At 46.4% G+C, this 18,139-nt stretch overlaps 1 protein-coding gene across 1 annotated transcript; it reads left to right on the top strand.

The window, feature by feature from the left end:
• Positions 1-972: 972 nt before the first annotated feature.
• On the top strand, positions 973-16,023 carry LOC142244065 (RNA-binding protein 12B-B-like). The gene is made up of 2 exons (XM_075316257.1): positions 973-1,014; positions 12,463-16,023. Exon 2 carries the CDS (start codon positions 12,469-12,471, stop codon positions 14,251-14,253), a length of 1,785 nt encoding a protein of 594 aa, XP_075172372.1. The 5' UTR covers positions 973-1,014; positions 12,463-12,468; the 3' UTR covers positions 14,254-16,023.
• The last annotated feature ends 2,116 nt before the right edge of the window (positions 16,024-18,139 follow it).

Genomic DNA, 18,139 nt, shown 5'->3' with positions numbered 1-18,139 from the left:
GGCACAAAATGCTGGTAGCGGTGAGGCTTCCGTGGGATGGAAGTGCAGAGCGCTAAACCCGCCCACAAAGTAAGTTCTGATCACGTTGGCACTGGCTGGCGGGAGAACACATTGGTGCGCACAAGCGACGATGTGTGGATTTAAAGGGCCGGCGGCCTGCAAGACCGCGGTGACAGCCTGAGCACTGCCGCCCCAGGGAATCTGCCCGGGGGCCGCATAAAAGGTCATGGCGGGCCACATGCAGCCCGTGGGCCGGAGGTTCCCCACCCCTGCTCCTTAGGTTGGAGTACGGATTCGGGGGACGTCGTGGGACCAATGCACCATTACGTCAGATCTTCAGCCTAAAAACAGTGCCACATGAAAGGCAGTAAAGGGTTAACGTGTAATACCTGCCGCTATGCCCGCTACAATCCAAGCTCTCCCTCCTACACGGTGCTGAGCATCACGCTCCCGGGTCTTACATAGACTTGATGACACGATGTGGCCACTCAATCACAGTAATGCCAGCAGCCAACATGGCTACGGTATTATCGCGTATGGCAGGCAATCCCTACATGTTTAGTGACTGAAAAAAATCAGAGAGTCATGCGGGGCGAGGACTCGAGCGCCATGATACGCGTTTGAGTGCTGAGCGCGCTCCTCCATCATTAGTTATCACCTGCACTGTGGAGGGCTAGTGAGTGGTACTGAGGGGCATCCTCCTCCAGGCACTGCCATCAATACCATGCTGATGCCGCCCCCTGCAGTGCCCAGAGTGAGGCGCTGTCTGGAGTCAGACATCTGCAGAGTCTTGTATGCAGCAGCACAGCTGCTTCATGCTTTATCACCACAGCTTCCATTTAACAATCGCCGGCTGCTCCTGCCAATCAGATTAAGGTCACTTCTCCTTTAAGGGCTTTGACGACTAAGAATCTCGTCAGAGGACTTCCGTCGTAAAACGGGAAGTGACGTCACGGCAGGTAAGGCCGCTGGGAGGACTGGGAAGAATCGGTCGCGCTGCCTGTGCCTACGGTGGTAGGTGACGTAAAGCGAGAACGATCTATAGCCGAGCCTTGGGATTGTGTTCGCCTGTACAGACGGTGCTCGGTCGCGGTGATCACGTCCGTCCTGGTGAGATCCGGTGCGGGGCTTCCGCCTGTTCTGCCATTACAGTGGGCGGGAGGGCGGGTGTCGTAGGCCTGGTGTGCGCGGTACATTCAGCGCAGTGAGCGGGAGCCTCCCTCTCCTCTGTACACTCGGGCTGTGGCCTGCACTCAGGGGGCGCCCCGGGGCCGAGCACGTGTGCGGCAGAGCGGGGAGGGACGGAGGCCTGGAGGGCCGCTACCTGCCCCCTCCCCCCGCGTGCCGCCTTTCTCTGTATTTTCTCCTCTGCTGTGTCCATACAGAGCGGTGCAGTGATAGAAACGCACGTGCGGCCTTGTACAGTCGGAGGGAAATACCTATCGCTTCTCTGTGGCCCCGGCAGTGTGCGGCCCCGGCAGGCCTATCTCCAGCACATTTGGAGGAGGGTTTAGGGGCTCTTTGATGGTCTCTGCACCCAAAACTGGGCGAATAGGAGTCATTAGCAGTAATATAATTTCCTAAATCATGTTCAGAGGTTTTTTTGTTTTTCTTTTTTTATTTGCAGCCTTTTGATTGGACAATATCAAGTGTTTTTTCACCAGGAACGCTTCATACATGTGACTTGCATTTTCCCCCTTTTTTTTTTTTTTTTTTATACTCCCAAGGGGTTTTTCAAAACCTGAATTGGGGGGAAAGTTGCAAAAATAAAAATTAGGTGGTCTTAGGCCTTGTGCGCACATTGTATTTTTAGTGCAGTTTGCACAAACCTGATTGTCTATCCTTATACCAGCAAAGTCAATGAGAATTGGGAAGTGCTGTGCGCTTGTGATTTTATTATTTTTTTTTTTTTTCCCTTGCAGGCTTGGGGGCAGAAAATAATCTGCAGCATGTGAATTATTGGTGCGTTTTGCAGCCATTCCAGCCAATGACGTTATACAAAAAAACGCAACTTTTGTAGCAATGGTGCTTTTGCAATGACTCCACCACCACCTTCTGACTTTTTTTTTTTTTTTTTGCGCTCTCTCCAGTGTCGCCTGCCGGGTCCATGTTGTCTGTGGCGTGCGGGTTCCTCTCTACAAGACTATGTTCACACACTGCATCTTTTTTGGTGCGTTTTTGAGGTCACAAAGATGCACCCAAATGCATGCATTTCCTTCTCCCAGCAAAGTCTATGAGAGATCTATTTTGCTGTCCACACCGGGCATCTTATTTTGGCTGCGTTTTTGAAGATGCAGCATGTCAATTCTTTTTGGTTTTTTTTTTGCCATCGTTTTTGAGCCCTTCCAGTCAATAGATTTGACTTTAAACAAACACATTGGAGAAAATGTAGCAAAACTGCATGCGTTTTTGCCACGGGTGCCTTTTTTGGGACCAAAAATGCTGCATCTTTGTGGTCAACAAAAGATGCAGTGTGTGAACATAGCCTAAAGCGGGCTTTACACGCAACGACATCGCTAACGAGATGTCGTTAGGGGTCACTGAATTCGTGACGCACATCCGGCCTCGTTAGCGACGTCGTTGCGTGTGAAACGCAGGAACGACCTGTTAACGATCAAAATTACTTACCAAATCGTTGACGCGTCGTTCTAATCCCGATTATCGTTGCAGGACGCATGTTGTTCGTCGTTCCTGCGGCAGCACTCATCGCTATGTGTTACACCGCAGGAACGAGGAACATCACCGTACCTGCAGCTGCCGGCAATGAGGAAGGAAGGAGGTGGGCAGGATATTCCGGCCGTTAATCTCCGCCCCTCCTCTGCTATTGGGCGGCCGCTTAGTGATGGCGCTGTGACGCCGCACGAACCTCCCCCTCAGAAAGGAGGCGGTTCGCCGGTCACAGCGACGTTGCTAGGCAGGTAAGTAGTGTGACTGTTCTTCTTCTAGAATATGGGGGCACGTTCAGGGAACGTATCCCCCATTTTCTAGGAGGGTAGACCCTCCATTTGAGGAGAGTGGGTGCCAAAAATCTGCACCCACTCTCCCCGGGTCACAGCTGCAGAGTGCCGAGCAGCCAGCACAGCTCACACTGAACACAGTGCTGGCTGTCAGCTGCTCTGCACATGTGACCGGCGTCTGCTGTGAAGGAGGAGGAGGCCGCGGGGGATCAGCGCTGCGACCGGACAGGTAAGGGGGAATACCGGGGGAATAGGGGGTGACCGGGCAGGGCCTGGGGGGGCATTTTTCTGTCGCATGTCTCAAGGCACATGCGACAGAAATCATAGGAGCAGGGCGGCCGGTGCGCTACTGTGCGCGCGGCCATGTTGGATTTTCGGGAGGGGGGTCGGGGCGGGCACTTTGGCGATACCGGGGGCTTTCAAGGACTTTGCCAGGAAGTGAGGTCAACAGGAAACCTCTTGACCTCACTTCCAGGTAAATGCCTGCGTTCTGTGTGCCGATAAAGGCCGCGGACCGCAACAAAAAAGCAGCTCACTGCGGTGTAGCTGCGTTCTGACCCCACATCATTGATTCAATGGGGGAGAGCACGCAGCTACACCGCACAAAAGTGACATGCTGCTTTTCTTTCCGCACCGATTTTTGGCATCCAAAACGCTGCGTTTAGAAACGCAGCGTGTGCACTGATTTTTCGGCTTTCTCATACACTTTGCTGGGAAAGCTGAACGCATGCAATTTGCTACTGAAACGCTGCGGTTCTAAACGCAGCGTTTCCGCGGTAAAAAACGCAACGTGTGCACACAGCCTTAGGCAGTAGGAAAGGGGTTTTGTGTGTGTGTGTGTATATATATGTATATGTGTGTGTGTGTGTGTGTGTGTGTGTATAATATAATATATATATATATATATATATATATATATATATATATATATATATATATATATATATATATATATATATATAATATTATATATTATATGTGTGTGTGTGTATATATATATATATATATATATATATATATATATATATATATATATATATTATTATACACATATATACACACACACATATATACATACATACATATATACACACACGTGTGTGTATGTATGTATGTATATATGTGTGTGTGTATATATGTGTATAATAATATATATATATATATATATATATATATATATATATATATATATTATACACACATATACACACATATACACACATATACACACATATACACACATATACACACATATACACACATATACACACATATACACACATATACACACATATACACACATATACACACATATACACACATATACACACATATACACACATATACACACATATACACACATATACACACATATACACACATATACACACATATACACACATATACACACATATACACACATATATATATATATTCTATATCTCAGAAACCCTCATTAGGCGATGTTCACATGTTGCATTTTGCTGCATTATTTTACAGTTTGTGTTTTTTGTATGTAAACTTAAAGCAGCTTTTACAGTATCAGTAAGAACTGAGGTTTCCTGAGGTTTCACAAATCTCATGCACACTGGTTTTGTGTTTTTTTTTTTTTTTTTTTTTTTTTTTTTTTTTTTTTTTTTTTTTATTACTATAATGGAAAAATATTGCTTTTTTTTTTTTTTTTTTTTTTTTTTTTTTTAAAAGATGAGATTGGAAAAAACAATCCCTCCTTCAGTAGATGAAGAGAGATATTGTGGCGCTATCTAAGCGTAGGTGTATATATTCTGGTGGTAAGTGAGATGTAGTTTTCCACTCACTTGGCCAATGGAAGGCAAAGCAATTCAGGGGAGTCACTTTGCTCTGTGGAACTCGTGAGCTGCTGTCGGGGATTCCTTCCAGGGAAATCCACACAGTGGGGCTGAGAAGAAATGACTTGGATGTTGTCGCCGCTCCGTCTTCCGGTAGTAAGATGCCATCCGTAGATGAACAAATGCGAATCCTCCTGGGTAAGGTTATTTCTTTTATGCAAATGTACGAACTGATATTACAACGCGTTTTGGCCTTCAGGTATTATGTAGGCGTAGAACTTGGTCTAAGGCCGGATTCACACTTGCAAGAGACTCTCGCATCGCCCGGCACGGCCTCACACTCTCCTGACAGGAGCGTCTCAGCTGAATGTATTTCTATGCAGCTGACCCGCTCCTGTCCGGAGAGTGTGAGGCCGTGCCAGGTGATGCGATGCGAGACTCGCGCAAGTGTGAATCCGGCCTAAAAGTAAAACTTGTAGACCAAGTTCACTCCTACATACATCAAGGCCGAAACACATTGTATTGTCAGTTACTACATGTGAATACAAGAAATAATCTCACCCGGGAGCATTCGCGTTTGTTCAGCTACGGATGGCATCTTCCTATTGGAAGGCAGAGCAGCGACAACATCCAGGTCACTTCTGGTTTTTTTTGTTTTTTTTTTTTGTTTTTTTTTTTTTCGTTTGTTTGAAGAAGCAGTATGTCAATTCTTCCAGCTTTTTTTTTCCACCATTAAAAGCAGTGTTTTTTAAAATGCAACTTTTTTTCTGTATTTTGAGGCTTTTTGTGTACTGTAGGCAAATGACAGTTAAAGAAACGCCGCAAAACCTGATTTTTGGAAGCGGCTTTTTTTTTTTTTTTACTGCCAAGAAACTAAGCTTTGGCTGCAGACAATTACATGGAGCAAAAAAACGCAACGTGTGACTATAGCCTTGAGATTAAATACAAATGTAATAAGGTTGCAATAAAGATGTTTATTTGGTATAAAATATATTGTGCATACAGAATATCCATGTAGCTTTGCAATTCTCTATGGGGATAGTCTGCACATGCTGTATTTTTCGGACTAGAAGACACACTACCCCCCAGGCCCCCCCCCCAGATGTTGGGGGGGAGTGGGTGGTGCGTCTTATAGTCTGAATGTAGGGCTGCGGGGAATGAGGGTGCTGCGGTGGAGAAGGTCATCGGCAGCACAAGCAGGCTGTAGCAGCCTGCCGTGACCACGTGGACCCGCTCATTTAATATGCACACCCATCATCTCTCAGCGCTGAAGCCGGCGCTGACAGGTGGGGTGATGGGCGGGGTATGCGCACATATTAAACAGCCGGCCTGCATGATCACCCCAGGCAACTACAGCCTGGAGTGATCATGTGCGGCTGTATTCACTGTATTCACTGCTCCCTGCGCATCATCAGCGCGGGGTGCAGTGAATCAGTATACTCACCGGCCACGATCCCTGCAGCACCGCGATGTCCTCCTGTCTGTGCCGTCGGCGGCTGTGTGGAGACTAGCGGGCGCGCACAGCGATGACATCATTGCTGTGCGCACGTGTCCACACGCAGCCGCCGCCGGCACAGACAGGAGGACATCGCTATGCTGCAGGGGAACGGTGACTGCTCCACACAGGTAAGCGGCGCTGCTGCTGACACAGACGGAGGAGGAGCGATGCTGCAGGGAGTGAGGTAAGGTGAGCATGAACGTGTTTTTTTGTTTTTTGTTTTTTTTTTTATGTGCCACAGGATGCGGGCCATATAGCAGGATGGGGTATATAGCAGGATGTGGCCATATTCCAGTATATAGCAGGATGCGGTCATCTGCCAGGATGACGGTATATAGCAGGATGTGGGCTATACCAGGATGAGGGACATATACTGTATATACAAGGCAGGAGGATCATTACCAGGCTGGGGTACCTTAGTAGAGAATTTGGGGACATTACCCCCATAACAGTGTCAGCAGCAGATCCTCGCCCCATAACAGTGTGTCATGATCCCATTTTTTGCTTAAAATTTTATTTTCCGGTTTTCCTCTTCTAAAACCAGGGTGCGTTTTATGGTCCGGTGCGTCTTAGGCTATGTGTGCACTAGAAAAGTGATTTTTCTCAAGGAAATTTCTTGAGAAACTTTTGGGAGTTTAAGATTACCGCACCTGCGGTAAAAAACCGCGGGGAAAAAACGCATGCGTTTTTTCCGCAGGTTGGTCCCTGTGGTTTTTTTATGCTGAACTGCAATAAAGAATATAGCTAATAGATAATCGATAGACAGATAATGGATAGAGGGAAAGATGGATAGATGAATAGATAGATGAGAAAGACCTATATAATGTCCCACCCCCCCCCCCTGCATATTCTAAGCTGGCACCCTTTAGTGACTTTCATGTGGCACTAAAGGGTGCCTAGCCTTGTATTTAGCCAAAAAATAAATAACTTAAAAAAAAAGACGTGAGGTTTCCCCCCATCTCTTGTAGCCAGCTAGGGTAAAGCAGACTGCTGCAGCCTGCAGACCACAGCTGGTAGCTTCACCTTGACTGGTAATCCAAAACAGAGGGCACCCCACGCTGTTATTTTACATTAAATAATTTAAAACAAAAAAAACGTGTGGTCGCCCCCAAATTGGATCACCAGCCAAGGTAAAGCTGACAGCTGTGGGCTGGTATTCTCAGACTAGGGAGGTCCACTGTTATTGGACACTCCCCAGCCTAAAAATAGCAGGCTGCAGCCGCCCCAGAAGTGGTACATCCATTAGACGTGCCAATCCTGGAGCTTCGCCCCAAGTCATCTCGTTGCCCTGGTGCGGTGGCAAACTGGGTAATATATGGGGTTGATGCCAGATGTGTAATGTCACCTGGCATCAAGCCCTGGGGTTAGTGATGTCACGCGTCTATCAGATACCTGACATCACAAACCCAGTCGGTAAGAAATAAAAAATAAACAACAAAAAAAATTTATTTGAAAAAACACTCCCCGCATTCCCTTTTTCACCAATTTGACAAGAACAATCAAATCTGGGTCCGGCGTAATCCAATAAGGGGGGGGGGGGTCCCCCGATGATCCATACCATAGTCACTGTCCCAGTAAGTGAAGAACAGAAGGTTCCCCATTGGCTGGGAGAGCAGTGCAGTGACCTGAGCGAACAGCAATAGGTCAGCCCAGGTCACTGCAGGGGATGACTAGCGCTGCTGTCAGGAGGATGGATGAGATCATTACCTGCTGTGAGCATTTCCTGCAGGCCTGCCATCAGCGCGGTCACTGCCTTCTATGCCCGCCGCGTTGTCAGCAGTATCGCGAGAGCCCGTGACGTCACCGCTAGTGACAGTCTCGGGCTGCGGGCATAGACGGCGGTGAAGTCAGGAGGCAGGAGATCGTCACAGCAGGTAATGATCTCATCTCACCTCCTGACAGTAGCGCTCTGCATCCCCGCGGCTGCACGCACTGCTGTGTGTCAGTGTCTGCCTGCGCTGCTGCGTGACAAGCTGCTGACACTGCGGGCAGACACTCACACTACAGGGCAGGCAGCCACGGGGCTGGAGCGGGACACAGACTGCACGGGCCCCTGGAGGTCACACGGAAGTGCTTCTGTGCGGTGTCCAGGGAGTGTGACGTCTGTGTTTACTCTGCTCCGCTTCCTCTTCCTGGCATAATGACCTCACTTCCTGCAAAACCGCAGGCAGCGATGAGCATTACCGCAGGTAAATCGCGGCTATACCGGGGGTATACCACACATTTGCTACCTGCGGTATACCCCCGGTATTTCGCGATTACATTACAGTGAACAGAGTGAAATACCGGGGGTATACCGCAGGTACCTGCGGAAAAGAAGTGACATGCACATTTTCTCAAGAAAATCTTCACAAAGAATTTTTCTTGAGGAAAAAAATGCAGCGTGCGCACAGCTATTTTCTTTTCCCATAGGTTTTGCTGGGAAACGTCTGCAGAAAGATTTCAAACATTTCTCAAGAAATTTCCACAGGTAAAACGGCCTAGTGCGCACAGGGCCTTATAGTCCGAAAAATACGGTAACTCCATGTACCTGCAACAGAAATTGATGTTGCAGCATAGAAATCAAAGTGGGCAGGAGGTTTCTATACGTTCCATCCACTTTGCTGGAGCTGTAAGATGCTGCGTTTCTAGCAGCACGTAAATGCGCAGCGGTAGAAATGTATTGTGGGAACTTTAATCTTTTATATTCATTGCTGAGAAAGTTCTACCTGTCTCCATGTATTTAGTCTGTGGGGTGCCAGGAACAGGCAAGTGCTGCATCAGGCCTCCTTCACATGTCCTTGTTTCCAGTACTTGTGACGTCCGTTTTCACACGTACCGGGCACACAAACACATTAAAATCAATGGGTTTGCGCACACGTGCGTGCTTTCACACAGTGTGTCCATATGCTCCACATGTGGGCATGGCCGTTTTATCCGGTAGCCTGGATATGACATGGCCCACACACTGATGTGCGCAGTGTGACACGTACCGGAGAACTCCTGTCTATGAAATAAAATGCTTTTCTATAATCGCCTGTCTCCACCGCTGATGGCTCCAGCACTGCTGTCACTTGCTTCTGACCCCCACTCATTATGCTCATTGCATATTCACTGCACCTTGTATCGGAAGCAGCAGCACCATGGACAGGTAAGTATAGAAGATCATGTTGTCCGTGTGCTATGCGGATGTCACACACATATGCACACACATACGCACCTACACCACGAACCATGCAAAACCTGTGAAAGAGGCCTTATGCTGTCTCTGAAGTCTCGCTCTTCTGTGGACAGATTATGGAGTAATCCTTTAAAGGGAACCAATCGTCAGGATTTTTGTATACAGTAAAAGGTAAAGCCACAGCTATACTGACACTATCAGGCTGAATCTCTAACATTAGTGGTCAGCTCAGATGTTTAGCTTTTCAAATCCATGAAAGTGAAGCTTAAGGCCTTGTGCGCACTAGGCGTTTTTGCTGCGTTTTTAGCGGCGTTTTTTACCGCGTTTATGTGCTGAAAACGCAGTTACATTGCTTCCCCAGCAATGTCTATGGGTTTTCATAAGTGCTGTCCGCACACAGCGTTTTTTTGTAGCTGCGTTTTTGTGGTGACCACAAAAATGCAGCATGTCAATTATTTCTGCGTTTTTCTATGCGTTTTTCACCCATTGAGTTCAATGAGATGTTCAACAACGCAATGAAAAACGCATATAGCTGCGTTTCGATGACTAAAAACGCAGCTATAAACGCAAGGGGTGGGCAGTAAAGTGACGTGTACAGGAAGAGGATTCCTTCTGTTGGTAAACACAGAAGCATGAATCCTCCCGGTACAGTCACCGCTGCGTCCACAACCCGCCCGGTGCCATGTCAGCTCCGTGCGGCGCCATGTCTGGGCGGGAGGTGGAGGCAGCGGCAAAAACCAAAGTGAACAGTAGGAAAAAAAAAAAGTCATACCTGTCTGCAGGGTCCCGGTGCCATGCCCGCTCCTGTCCCGGTACTGCCGCTCTGGCTGTGTGCAGTCTCCCCGGGGCACGTACGAAGCTTGCAGGACCTGGTGGTGGATCACCTGATGCAGTCACCTGACGCATCAGCTGATCGTAATTCTCGCGGTGTCGCCGGCTTTTTCGCGCCCGGCCGGCTATCAGCTGATCCTGCCGTCAGGGGACTTTATCAGCTGATTACCGGCAGCTCCTGCAGCGATCGAACAGGATCAGACTCTCATCCGATCGCTCCAGGAGCTGCCGGTAATCAGCACAGACGTGAGTATTTATTTATTTATTTTTTTTGCACTGATGCATCATCTGATTGTATAATCGACTTTTATACAATCAGCTGATGTGTGATGTGATTCACGTAGTTTAACCTGACACATCATGTGATCGCTTTGCCTCTTGATGATTGCACACAAGTTCTCAATGGGATTAAGATCTGGGGAGTTTCCAGGCCATGGACCCAAAATCTCTGTTTTGTTCCATGAGCCATTTAGTGATCACCTTTGCTTTATGGCAAGGTGCTCCATCATGCTGGAAAAGGCATTGTTGGGTGCCAAACTGCTCTTGGACATTTGGGAGAAGTTGCTCTTGGAGGACATTCTGGTACCATTCTTTATTCATGTCTGTGTTTTTAGGCAAGACTGTGAGTGGTGCGATTTCCTTTGGCTGAGAAGCAACCCCACACATGAATAGTTTCAGGATGCTTAACAGTTCGCATGAGACAAGACTGGTGGTAGCGCTCACCTCTTCTTCTCCTAATAAGCTGTTTTCCAGATGTCCCAAACAATCGAAAAGGGGATTCATCTGAGAAAATGACTTTACCCCAGTCCTCAGCAGTCCACTCCCTGTAACTTTTGCAGAATATCAGTCGGTCCCTGATTGTTTTTTTCTGGAGAGAAGTGGCTTCTTTGCTGCTCTCCTTGAAACCAGGCCTTGCTCAAGCAGTCTCCGCCTCACAGTGCGTGCAGAAGCACTCACACCAGCCTGCTGCCATTGCTGAGCTAGCTCGGCACTGCTGGTAGTCCGATGCCGCAGCTGAAACAGTTTTAAGATACGGTCCTGGCGTTTTCTGGTCCTTCTTGGGCGCCCTGTAGCCTTTTTGGCAACAATGGAAGCTCTCTCCTTGAAGTTCTTGATGATGCGATAGATTGTTGACTGAGGTGCGATCTTTGTAGCTGCGATACTCTTCCCTGTTAGGCCATTTTTGTGCAGAGCAATGATGGCTGCACGTGTTTCTTTAGAGATAACCATGGTTAACTGAAGAGAAACAATGATACCAAGCACCAGCCTCCTTTTAAAGTGTCCAGTGGTGTCATTCTTACTTAATCATGACTGATCGCCAGCCCTGTCCTCATGAACACCCACACCTGTGTTAATGGAACAATCACTAAAACAATGTTAGCTGCTCCTTTTTAAGGCAGGAATGCAATGATGTTGAAATGTGTTTTGGGGGTTAAAGTTCATTTTCTTAATCAATATTGACTTTGCAAGTAATTGCTGTTAAGCTGATCACTCTTTATGACATTCTGGAGTGTATGCAAATTGCCATTAGAAAAACTTAAGCAGTAGACTTTGTAAAAATTAATATTTGTAGCATTCTCAAAACTTTTGGCCATGACTGTAGATAATCAGCCTGATAGCGCCAGTATAGCACTGGCTTTAGCTTATATACAAAAATTCTGGTGATTTGGTTCCCGTTAAGGCCCAAAGTAGCATGGTCATGGAAGGGTAAAAAAACAGGTATCCATTGGTTCCTCCATCTTTGGTTCACGTAGTGATTCATTGAAAATTATGTATTTTTATGTAAGTTTAAAGGGGTTGTCGAAGTGTGTGTGTGTGTGTGTGTGTGTGTGTGTGTGTTTTATGAGGATTCTCTGATGTCTGAGCCAGAAACTGCGATCACGTGACTACAACTATGCAATATTCATACTCCTGGCCAGAATCAGACTACATGTGTCATAGCCTTGCTCAATTAAAGTGTATAGAACAAGGCTGCTCCCAGCTAGACATATATATATGAATATCGTATACTCATGACTGCCATTCCCGGATCTGACACCGGAGAATCCTTACAGCGCACAATGTGATGAATCGCAGGTCTGCAGTCAGTGTGAATGCAGACTTGTGGGTTTAGACCTGACAACCTCTGTCATACTATGTTTTTCTACATTTAGTGTTTTTTTTTCTTTATAATTTTAATAAAACTTTATTTATTTTTTCCTCTTACAGGTAAAAATGGCACAAATTGTCCGGTTAGAAGGTGTTGCATCTGCTGTTAACCTACAAGATCTGCGATCCCACTTTATAGGATTGGATATTCCCCAGGGAGGAATTACGATCATTGGTGGTCATTGTGGTGTGGCTTTTATTAGCTTCGACTCTCGGGTAGATGCACAGCATGCTCTTCGGTTATCTGGCCGCTCCCTTAAGGGTTCCGTTGTTGATGTCCTTCGCAGCTCCATTTCAGAAATGGCACGCTCCTTAAAAAACTTTGAAATGTCTAGAAATGGAGTCCATAAGGCTAGAGATTCTTTACCACAGCATTCTTACACATCAGGGCATGAAAGAGAAGGGCACCATTCAAGATCTCCACAAAGGCATTTTGATTCATCATTTAGGAAATCTAGGCCAGCACAATGGCAGCATTCTAGATCTCCGCAAAGATATCAGCCACCTCAGCAGAAATACGTAAGATCGCCACCATGGCATTCTCAATCTTCTTTCAGTCATTCTCGATCACCACGTTTTCGCTCCCGCTCTCCACACATGAGATCTAGGTCTCCCCGAAGGCGTGCAAGATCTCCAGAAGATACATCCAGTGACCCGATATACAGCGGTAACTATCACGTGCATGTGACAAACCTGAGCTACTCAACGAAGAAAAAAAATTTGATGAATTGGTTTTTTAACCTTATGAGCGAGGATCACATTCGGTTTCTGCATGACGATAAAGGCCGTAGAACAAGCGAATGTATCGTCGTATTCCAAGCGGAGAAGGACCTCAGGAAAGTTCTCCAACGTGACAAAGTTTCGTTTAATGGACGTATTCTGTTCATCACGCCTATTTCTAAGGCAAATGTGAGAAGTATATTATCGGGCAAGAAAGGATTATTCTCACATCAGTCAAAGGGAAAATGCGTTTATGTAAGAAACTTTCCTGCAGATGTGAAGAAAAGTGACATTCAGAAGTTCTTCACTGGGTTGTCTCTCAATGAAGAAGACATTTCTCTGCTCTCTAACAAACATGGCGTTGCCATAGGTGAAGGATTGGTCAGCTTCTCATCTGAAGAAGACTTGAAAAAAGCTGAAAAGCTGCATCAGAAGAAGTATAAAGACCGGGAAATCAAAGTGAGACGAATTCCTAAAGAGAAGCTGGAAAACTTCTTTGATACGTATTCTGTAGGAGTCATGCCTGATGATCCGAATGATTGTGTAACCCAGGAAGATGATTTACTTGATGAGGAAGACCAACAGGAATATAATGCACCTCATGAAGATGAACAGGACAACATCGCAGATGAAGATTCAGGTTTCCACCAAACTGACAACACTAATGAATGTGTCACTCAGGCGGACGATGCACCCGATGAATCTCCTGTTGGAGCGGATGATGCATCTGATCAATCTCTCCAAGCGGATAATGATCCTGCTTTCCAAGCAGATGATGCACCTGATGATCCTGCTTTCCAAGCAGATGATACACCCAATAATCCTGATGTCCAAGCAGATGATGCACCCGATAATCCTACTATTGAAGAAGCTGATCTACCCGATGATCCTGTTGACCAAGAAGATGATAAACCCGAAGATCCTGCTGTCCAAGTAGATGATTCACCCAAAGATGATGATGCATACGATGATCCTGGTGTCCAAGTGGATAATGCACCTGATGATGATGATGATCCTGGTGTCCAAGTGGATAATGCACTCGAAGATGATGATGATCCTGGTGTCCAAGTAGATAATGCACCCGAAGATGATGATCCTGGTGTCCAAGTAGATGATGCACAAAGTACCTAGTGCAGTTTAGGGAGAGAGGGTATGCATTTAAACCATGATATGCCATCCAGTGGCTTCAAGTGATGGTGGCTTAGGACAATGAAGTGTGGTGGCTATTTTTATATGTAATAATTACAGCATATGTTCCCAAATTCCCCCTTAGAGTAGGTGTCCTGTTGTGGATGGATTTTAGCAATGTTAGAAATATTGCCTGACTTATACCTCCAATGGAAGTCTCTGTTGCGAGCTTCTGTGCAAAACCATACAGTAGCATACAGTATCCCATTTACTACAATTTAAAAAAAAAAAAAAAATTAAGATGACAGTGGCCAACTGTAGTTGTAGTATTACAATACATACCACCTGACTGAGGGTAGATGGCACTCTGGGTGAACGATTTAATGCGAGCATAGCAATAGAGATGTTTTGCTTTGAAGTCTACTTCATTTAAGAACGTGGGGTTTTTTGTTTTTTTTTTATTGTTTTATTTAAAATACTGTGCTGTTTAGCTTTCACAGGCTCATTGTCTCCCTTCAGATTGATGGCTGCAGGATAAGTACATTGAAAACCTGTCAGTGAGTGTTCCATCTACCTTGAATTTTTATTTTTTTTTTTTTTTTTTGGTACCTAGAGTGGCTCATAAAGCTAATTAGGTGAGTTACAAACTGTCTTGTCAGAATGCACTGGCAGATTCTCAGTTAACTCACTCTGCAGTCATCATTGTGTAGGGAAGTGGAAAGCATGGGAAAGCTAAACACCATTGCAAAAATTAAAACTGCATGCATTTTAAAGGGAATCTGTCACCAGGTTTTTGACACCTAATCAGAGAGCAGCATAACATAGGGGCAGAGATCCTGATTCCAGCGATGTGTTTAGTGTAGCCTTGATAAAATGACTGGTTAATCAGCAGCAGATTATCATTACAGGACTACTTGGCGTGTGGCAGGTAGTCCAACATATTCATGAGCTCTGTATAACTGTTAAATCTGCAGCAGAGAAACATTGGTTTTATCAAAATAACAAGCAGTTCAGTAAGTGACGCATTGCTGGAATCGGGGTTTCTGTCTCCATATTATGCTGCCCTCAGATGTGGTAGCAAAAACCTGCTGACAGATTCCCTTTTAAGTAAAGCAAACCTGCCAACCTTAGGGCCAATATACTATAATACCACCAGTCTTCTGGCTTGTTTCTTGTACACCTCACATGAACTAATTGTATCGGGTAGCATATCTACTGTCTGGCAGCATGGTGTTGGTGTGCAGAGTACCCTTGCCCTCCAAATTGACAGACCTGCATATCGGTAGACTGCTCACTGCACAGTTTAGCATGTAACTTCAGTGTTTCACAGTAGGGGTATGTGCACACTACACATTTTACACACAAGCAGTGATTTCTCTGAAGCAACTTTTTTGGCATGTTTGTGTTTTGTTTTGTTTTTTTATTCTGCAGCTGCATAAATCTATTTTTTTTTTTTTTTTTTGAAGAATGGTCCGGGTCAGTTTATACCTGAAGCAGTTAAAAGAAGCTTAAAAAACACAGTATATGCACAGCAAGGCCTTTTGGCATTGCAATGCAGATCTTCATTTTTCGTTTACCATTTTTAAGTGCTTTTTTGCTACAAAATGTCGTGTACTTGCCCGAACGGATGCCTTTTCCAGGAGGTGAATCAGTATAGTACTGTTCAAACACAGTACAGGCGCTCAGTGCACTCTTTGTTCTGCCAAACATTTAAAGAGGACCAACCACCAGTATTTTCATATATAAACTAAAACCAGTGCTATACTGGCGCTATCATGATGATTCTATACATAACTTTAGTTTTGAGATCGGATGTATAGTTCCCAAAATATAGGCAAGTAAAGTTTGTGAAATGCACTGGGATTTGATAAGGTGCAAGAAAATATCAAATAGGTGGGTCGGGTTTTGCTAGTTATTCCTACCCCTGTCTGCCTGTCCTTCCTTTCTCTCTGTCACAACAGACTGGAGGAAGGACAGGCAGGCGGATAGGGGTGGGAATAACTAGCAAAACCCGACCCACGTATTTGATGAGAGGTGCAACGGAATATCTAATAACAGTGCATTTCACAATCTTTACTTGCCTATATTTCAGAAAGTATACATCCGATCTCACAACTAAAGGTATGTATAGAATTGGCATGATAGCGCCAGTATAGCACTGGCTTTAGTTTACCGTATTTTTCGCTTTATAAGACGCACCTGATTATAAGACGCACCCCCAAATTTGGTGAAGGAAAAGAGAATTTTTTTTTTTAATGGTAAATGGGGTCCATCTTATAATGCCAGTGTCCCTCTAACAAATCATATAGGGTATATGTCCCTCATAGCCCCCCATCCTAAAATTAGCCCCCTTAATCTGGATATGGCCCCCTTATATTGAATATAGCCCCCTTGTGATGGCACACGTTCCCCTGTGCTGCCTATGGTCCCCTATGGATTGCACACGTTCCCGTGTTAGATAACGCCCCCATGCTGCTGCCCATGGCCCCTATAGATCGCACAAGTCCCCCTGTGTTATATATTGCCCCCATAGTGCTGCCCATGGCTCCTATATAGATCGCACAAGTCCCCCTGTGTTATATATCGCCCCCATAGTGCTGCCCATGGCCCCTATATAGATCGCACAAGTCCCCCTGTGTTATATATCGCCCCCATAGTGCTGCCCATGGCCCCTATATAGATCGCACAAGTCCCCCTGTGTCAGATATCGCCCCCATAGTGCTGCCCATGGCCCCTATATAGATCGCACAAGTCCCCCTGTGTCAGATATCGCCCCCATAGTGCTGCCCATGGCCCCTATATAGATCGCACAAGTCCCCCTGTGTCAGATATCGCCCCCATAGTGCTGCCCATGGCCCCTATAGATCGCACAAGTCCCCCTGTGTCAGATATCGCCCCCATAGTGCTGCCCATGGCCCCTATATAGATCGCACAAGTCCCCCTGTGTCAGATATCGCCCCCATAGTGCTGCCCATGGGCCCCTATAGATCGCACAAGTCCCCCTGTGTCAGATATCGCCCCCATAGTGCTGCCCATGGGCCCCTATAGATCGCACAAGTCCCCCTGTGTCAGATATCGCCCCCATAGTGCTGCCCATGGGCCCCTATAGATCGCACAAGTCCCCCTGTGTCAGATATGGCCCCTAGGCTGCTGCCCAAAGTAAAATAAAACCCTCTTTCCTTATCTCCTGCAGCGCTGAGCTCCCTCCTGTCTGCTCCGTGCTTCTATTCTTCCTTACTTCCTGGTTGTCAGTGCGGTCATGTGATCGGCACAGCAGGCTGAGATCTCTGCCTGATTACAGTGGAAGCAGGGGCACGGGGAGAAACGCTGCAGGGTAAGTAAAGATTTTTTATTTTAGAATGAGCAGCAGCCTGGGGGCCAAATCTAACACAGGGGTGGGCATGTGCGATCACACTGGGACGCAGGCTCATATAATATGCACCGCTCACCAGCCCCTCACTGCGTGCGATTTCAGCACCATTGGAGATGGACAGCGGCTGTGCATATTATATGAGCGGGTGCAGGAGATCAAAGGCAGCAGCCCGCAGCGTTCCACTGTGCTCCAGAGCTGCTGCCCCCACCTCCCCTGGACGCTGCAGGGTACATATATATATACCACCCCCCCCCCCCGTATATTCGGCTTATAAGACGCACCCCCTACTTTCCCCCAAAATTTGGGGGAACAAAAGTGCGTCTTATAAAGCGAAAAATACGGTATATAGGAAAATCCTGGTGGTTGGTCCTCTCTAAGTGCACCTTCCCACCTGCTTGTTTTTATCCAGCTTTGCCCTTCTTCTCTGGCTCTGCGAAGCCAGAGCTGTCAGAGGGGCAGAGATGGGTGGAAAATGCCCTGAAATGTTTGAAAACACCACGGATGGACAGAGTGCAT

This window comes from Anomaloglossus baeobatrachus, chromosome 6 (genome assembly GCF_048569485.1).
Source record: "Anomaloglossus baeobatrachus isolate aAnoBae1 chromosome 6, aAnoBae1.hap1, whole genome shotgun sequence".
Taxonomy (NCBI): Eukaryota; Metazoa; Chordata; class Amphibia; order Anura; family Aromobatidae; genus Anomaloglossus; species Anomaloglossus baeobatrachus.
Note: the sequence above shows the minus strand (reverse complement) of the source record. Positions and strands in the feature narration are given on the sequence as shown.